This window comes from Leptonychotes weddellii, chromosome 5 (assembly GCF_054177405.1).
Source record: "Leptonychotes weddellii isolate Sample4059 chromosome 5, ASM5417740v2, whole genome shotgun sequence".
Classification (NCBI taxonomy): Eukaryota; Metazoa; Chordata; class Mammalia; order Carnivora; family Phocidae; genus Leptonychotes; species Leptonychotes weddellii.
In genome coordinates, this window is record NC_138373.1 from 24,655,994 (window position 1) to 24,662,891 (window position 6,898).

Below are 6,898 nucleotides of genomic sequence, written 5' to 3' on the forward strand. Positions count from 1 at the left end.
TATTCATGAAAAACAAAAATCCTTCTTTTATCTGTAAACACTGCTGACACCTAAATACCGTAGAGAGACTCAGCAAATAAAGTCAGCGCGTCTCAGAAGTGCCTTCCAGGATTATACTCAAACCAAAGACTGAATGAGTCAAGGGAGAAAGGAGAAGGGTGTGCACAGGGTTAACCTTCCCCTAACCCTTTCCCTCCCACCCGCGACCCAGGACAAGGCGGGGGAAGAAACGCTGGGAATTTCAGGTGTGCCCTGAACCTCGCGCCCGGGGGAGAAACACGGCAGAAACCCAGCGGACACTCCCCCCTCTCCAGGGATGTGGGCGCTTTCCAGGATGGTCCAACCGCTCCAGTGTCCTAGCGCATCCCAGGCGGAGATCCGACTCTCCTCGCTCGGCTGCAGGAAAGACCTTACTTTCCAAGACCAGCTGCGAGCTTACGGATCCGGGACTACCGAGTTCACCCCCAGGCTCCCGGTTTGCTGCCTCGCGATTTCCCGAGCCTCCCCGTGAAGCCCAGCCTGGAGGGTCCCCCTTAACAAAAGGTTCGCGAGAGAGCGCGTCGCTGCGCAGCGCTGCGCATCCCCCCCGCGCTGAAAGCCCCAATGCGGGGGCGCTCCCCTTGGTGCGCTCCCCGCGATCCCCTGAGCTCCCACGACCACCGGCTCCAGCGCACGGATCCCCAACTGTAACCCCCCTTCCAGCCGAGTACTCACTTCTCCCCAGTCCCTCCGCTGTCCACGCCGTCTCCTCCACCGCCCCATAGCGCCTCAGAGGCTTCTCGGTTTCCAGATGGGTGGACAAAGATTGCTTTAACTCCATCGCTGATCCCCGCGGGCAGGTCGACGGGTCCCCCTTTACTCCATCCCCGCCCCGGGCTGCAGGGAGGGAGGCGGCTCCAGCCAGCAGCGTTTTAAGGGGCCGGGCGCTCGTGACGCTGCTCCATCTCTTCCGCCGCCAGGGCCGGGGAGCGCCGACTGGTACCCTGCAGGGGAGAGGGATGCAAGGCGCATGCGCAATGGAGGAGGGAGGGGGGCTTGGGGGTTGGGTAGAGAGAAAGAGGGGCAGATGATAACTCTAAGAAGCGCAACAGACAAACAACAACTAAAATAGAACCAACCGAAAGGAAGTAAAAAAACAAGGCCCCTGCTCATGCTGGAGCCGGTGGTGATGCTTTGCCAGGGCACGCTGTGCTGCTTGTGATCTGTCAGGGCTGCTAGGTTTTGAGTGGGACTGGTGAGCGCATCTCTAGCTGTGGGCGATGGATCCATCTTTGGTGGTAAGTGTGCAGAAGCCTGAGTGTGGACTTGAATCTGTGGCTTCTGGGCTGGGTCGAGTGCATTTTTGTGAGAATCTCTAGGGTTTGCTTCTGCGTGAATTCCATAACTGGAATTATGAAATGGGACAGTCTTGTTACGCAGGTGCCCCGTGTCAGCTTCGTAGGTGTTTGCATGAACTTGAGAGAGACAGGAACATACTTTGGACACACTTATAACACAGTTTATATATATAACACAATTATAACAAAGCTGTTTGGAACACGGGTCTCTACTTTCCAGAAACTCAGGGGTTCACACAGCAGGGCAGCATTGAAAGTACAAAGTAAAATCAGCAGCTAAATTGATAAAAATTAGTAAGAGTTTACTGAATGAGGGCTAGGTGCTAAACACTTCCTAATAATTGTGTGAAACAGATACTATTTTGTCGGCCTTGTTTTACACAGGATGAAACTGAGGTGCAAAAAATGATTTGCTCCAAGTCCCACACTTACCAAGTGGCCTGGTCGGCAATTGAATCCAGACTTAGCCTCTTTCTTATACTGACGTCTTATACTGCACTGATATGGTGTTTTGTATGGCAGGAGGGGTAGGAAAGACCCTATAGGATATGAGTAGTTTGTTTGTTGTTTTTTGTTGCTTTTAAGATGTCATCTGGGGCAATTTTTCGTATCCATTTGGCTTGTGGAAAAGTGGAGCATGGCCTACCTGCTTAAGAAAAGTATTTATCCACTGGTAGTAAGTGTCCTCAAAAAGTTGTTACGGTTGCCTGGGTGGCTCAGTCAGTTGACTGTCCAACTCTTGGTTTCAGCTCAGATTGTGATCTCAGGGTCAAGGGATCGAACCCCACATTGGGCTCTGCACTCAGCAGGGAGTCTGCTTGAGGATTCTCTCCCTCTGCCCCTCCACCCACACAGGCACTCTTTCTCTCTCTCAAAATGAATGGATAAATCTTTTTTTAAAAAAGTTATTATCAATAATCAACTTCTCAATAGGCCATGAGAGAAAAAGGAAGTAAGAATGAAAATCATAAAATATTTAAAGCTGAATAACTGTGAGAGTACCACATATCAAAACTTGTAAGTTTTGGTGGAAGTAAATGCATAGCCTTAAATGCCTGCATTAACCAAAATGGGTGATGGACACTGGGGAGGGTATGTGTTGAAATGAGCAACTGGGTATTATATAAGACTGATGAATCACAGACCTGTACCCCTGAAACAAATAATACATTATATGTTAATTAACTGAATTTAAATAAAATAATAAACTCCAACTGACTCTAAAAAAGAATGTAAGACTAAAAATAAGTGGGTAAGGGGGCGCCTGGGTGGCTCAGTCGTTAAGCATCTGCCTTCGGCTCAGGTCATGATCCCAAGGTCCTGGGATCGAGCCCCACATCGGGCTCCCTGAATGGATAAGCAAAACATGGTCTAGCCACACAATGGAATACTATTCGGCCTTAAAAAGGAAGGGCATTCTGCAATATGTTACAACACGGATGAACCTTGAGGACATGATGCTAAGTGAAATAAGCCAGTCACAAAAAGACAGATACGGTGTGATTCCAGTTACATGAGGTATTTAGAGGAGTCAAATATCATAGAGCTAGAAAGTAGAATGTTGGTTGCCAGGGGCTGGGGGAGAGGAGAATAGAGAGTTATTGTTCGATGGGTATAGATTTGCGGTTTTACAAGATGAAAAGAGTTTTGGGGATGGATGGTGGTGATGGCTGAAAAAAATGAATGAATTTAATACCACTGACTATACTCTTAAAAATGGTTAAAATGGTAAAAAAAAAATGGGTTAAGTGTTCAACTCAAAAGACTTTAATAAAAAAGAACAGATGGGGTGCCTGGTAGCTCAGTCAGTGAAACATCTGACTCTTGATTTTGCCTGAAATCAGGATCTAAGGTTCGTGAGATCAAACCAGCATCAGTCTCCATGCTAAGCACAGAGTCTGCTTGAGATTCTCTTTCTCTCCCTGTCCCCCTGCCCCTCCACCCCGCTCTCTCTCTCTCTAAAATAAATAAATAAAATCTTTTTAAAAAAATAAATAAAAAAGAACAGATAAAACCTGTGAAGTAGAAAAAAGAAAATAATAATGACAGCATAAATTAAAAAAATAGAAAACCAAGAAGCAATAGAGGAGATCCACAAAACCAAAAGCTGATTCCTTGGGAGGAATATACTAATAAAGACAGCAAACCTCTCAAGACTCACCAGGATAGGCACTCATGAGTAATATTAAGAATGAAAAGGGATACATAATACAAACACAGGTAGTTTTTTTTTTAATTGGTTGAAAGATAAATTTCTTTAAGAAGTAAATTACTAAAATGTATTTAAGAAATTAAAAAAATCAATAATCATTACAAAAACTTATACATATCATATATACAAATTCCAGGAGGGGGAGAGGGAGAGAGAGAATCCTCAAGCAGACACCTCACTGAGTGCAGAGCCTGACTCAGGGCTCAATCCCAGGACCCTGAGATCAAAACCAAGAGTCAGCCACTTAACCTGTTGAGCCACCCAGGCACCCCAAAAGCTGAATTCTTAATATAAAAATTTATTTTCCTCCTTAGTCCCACAAAGGCATCAGGCCCAAACAGTTTTATAGGTGAGCTTTAACAAAATAACAGATAATCCTTATTTCATAAAAATTGTTTCGGAGCTCATTTTATGAGGACAATATATGACCTTGATATCAAAACTAGATTAGAATGCTACAGTAAAAGAATTCTAGAGTGAGCTCACCTATAAACACAGGTACAAAAATTATAAATATTATAATACATTGTGAACAAATGAGGTTTATTTCAAAAATGTAGTAATGTCCCAGTATCAGAAAATCTATTGATATAATATACCATATTGACAGATTAAAAAAAAACCTGTTGGGGGGCGCCTGGGTGGCTCATTCGTTAAGCATCTGCCTTCGGCTCAGGTCATGATCTCAGGGTCCTGGGATCGAGCCCCGCATCGGGCTCCCTGATCAGCGGGAAGCCTGCTTCTCCCTCTCCCACTCCCCCTGCTTGTGTTCCCTCTCTCACTGTGTCTCTCTCTGTCAAATAAATAAATAAAATCTTTAAAAAAAAAAAAAACCTGTTGGAGTACCTTAATGGATACAGAAAAAGCATTTGAAAAAATTAGCAGTCACATACATGTCTTTTTTTCTTAGCAAATTAAGAATAGAAGATCATTTCCTTAACCTTCCAGAGAGTAATTATCAAAAATCAACAACAAACATTCAACATTTACTGTTGAACCTCTGTGCCTGATCATTAAGGTCAGGAACAAAGCACGGATGCCTGTCATCTCCACTTTGAGAGATCCTAGCCTAGTTAGATAGGAAAAATAAATGAGGCATAAGAATTGAAACAGAAGAAACAAAACTTTCTTTTTCAGACACTGTAATTGCCTATATAAAAATGCAAGCAAAAAGAATGCAAGCACATCCACATGTAAGCTATTAAAATTAATAAGGCTGAGTTTTTGGAAACAAGATAAACATACACAAATGGTAATATTTCTGTACTTTATTAATCAAACTTAAGGTTATAATCATAACAAAAAACCCCCTCAAGAACCTTTGAGGAGAAAATTATTATTTTGTGTCAACTGGGACTATTAATTAATGATTTTTATGTTACATTGCTAAACAACAGAAAAAATGAAGAGATAGATATGCCACATTCAAGGGTCCAGAATAAGTCTCATAAAGATGACAATTCTCTTCAGTGATAATTGTAGTTGAAATCTCCATAGGGAATAAGACTTTAAAATAAACCTGGCAGTGGGGCACCTGGGTGACAGTCGGTTAGAGTCTGCCTTCTGCTCAGGTCATGATCTCAGGGTCCTGGGATCAAGTCCCACATCAGGCTCCACGCTCAGCAGCGAGTCTGCTTCTCCCTCTGCCCCGCCCGCTGCTCATGCACTCATGCCTGAGCGTGCGCGCTCTCTCTGTCAAATAAATAAATAAAATATTTTTTAAAAACCTACTGTAAAACCTTAAGACATAAGAAGAAAATCAAGAGCCCCCAAATAGACCCACATGTATTTGGAAAGCTGGTATATGACAAAGGAGGCATTACCAATGAGTACAGAACGGATAGACTCTTCACTAAATGGTGAGATAGTTGCCTAACAAAATGGAAAACTAAAATAAAAATGTCAATCTTGAACTTCCTATCATGTATACACATATCACATACACATATCATATATACAAATTCCAGGTAGATTAAAGACCTGAATGAGAAAAAGCAAAATTTTTAAAATGTGTAAGATCACATAGAAGAATATCTTTATTCTTTTGCAGTGGAAACTCATGTTACCTAAGACCCCAAAACACAAACCTTAAAGACAAAGATTAAGTTTGACTCTATTAAATATTTTTAGTGAGGTGACAGTCACATTAACCTAAAATTAACCATTTTGAAGTGAACAATTCAGTGGTATTGTCCTTTCCCAGTGTGGTACAACCCCCACCCCATCTCATGCCAAAACATTTCATTACATTTTCAGGAGACTTCCATGCCCATTATGTAGTTATCCCATATTCCCCCTCCTTCCAGCTCCTGGCAACCACCAGTCCTTTCTTTCTCTATGAACGTAACCTGTTCTGGACATTTTACATGAATGAAATCATACACTTTGTGACCTTTGTGTCCAGCTTCTTGTTCTTCGCATACTGTTTTCGAGGTTCATCCAGGCTGTAGCATGAATCAGTATCTCCCTCCTTTGGATGGCTGTTGCATTGTAGGAATACACCACATTTGGTTTATCCATTCATCTGTTAATGGACACGTGCGTTGTTTCCACCTTTTGGCTATGGTGAATAGTGCTGCTATGAACGTGTGCATAGAAATATCTGTTTGACTACCTATTTTAAGGTACTGAAGACTGCAGTTGCCGGGTTATATGGTAATTCTATGTTTAACTTTTTGAGAAACAGTCAAACTGCTTTCCACAGTGGTTGAACCATTTTACATTCCCTCCAGCAGTGTATGCAGGATCTAATTTCTCTACATCCTCGCTAACATTTATGATATATACATATTTTTTTGTGGTTATAGCCACAGCAATGGAATAGACCAACTACCAAAAAAGGGATGACTTGTAGAGACTTAATATTAAACAAAGGAAACCGGATGCAGAATAGTACAGACTGATGATTCCATCCATATAAAGTTCAAAAACAGACAAAATTTATCTATAGTGATAAGTGTCAGAATAGTGGCTACTTTTAGGGGGCTACTGAACAAATAAACAAGAAGGGTAACTTGTTAAAATACTAGAAATGTATTGAAATGATGACATAGTGGGATGTGCGTGTGTGTATGAATATACACACATATATATAATTTACATGGATATATATATGTGACTATGCAGATTCATTGAGAAAGCCACTTAAGATATATGTCCTTTACTGGAAATTATATCTCAATATTAAAAACTAATTAAATGGGGCACCTGAGTGGCTCAGTTGGTTAAGCATCTGCCTTCGGCTCAGGTCAGGATCTGAGGGTCCTGGGATCAAACCCCACATGGGGTTCTCTGCTCAGCAGGGAGTCTGCTTCTCCTTCTCCGTCTACCTCTGTTCCTCCCCCTGCTT

At 42.3% G+C, this 6,898-nt stretch overlaps 2 protein-coding genes across 3 annotated transcripts in view; both read right to left on the bottom strand.

The window, feature by feature from the left end:
* BMERB1 (bMERB domain containing 1) overlaps window positions 1–1,005 on the bottom strand; it is a 110,829-nt gene extending 109,824 nt beyond the window's left edge. Inside the window, exon 1 of one of the 2 annotated variants that reach the window (XM_081819981.1) lies at window positions 715–1,005. In XM_081819981.1, the coding sequence (XP_081676107.1) occupies window positions 715–820 (106 nt within the window). In that variant the 5' untranslated portion in view covers window positions 821–1,005. The remainder of the gene's footprint in view (window positions 1–714) is intronic. The other variant, XM_081819982.1, reaches the window with a different exon arrangement.
* Window positions 1–6,898, bottom strand: part of NTAN1 (N-terminal asparagine amidase) — a 192,996-nt gene that overhangs the window by 82,121 nt on the left and 103,977 nt on the right. The gene's annotated exons all lie outside the window — the stretch shown is intronic.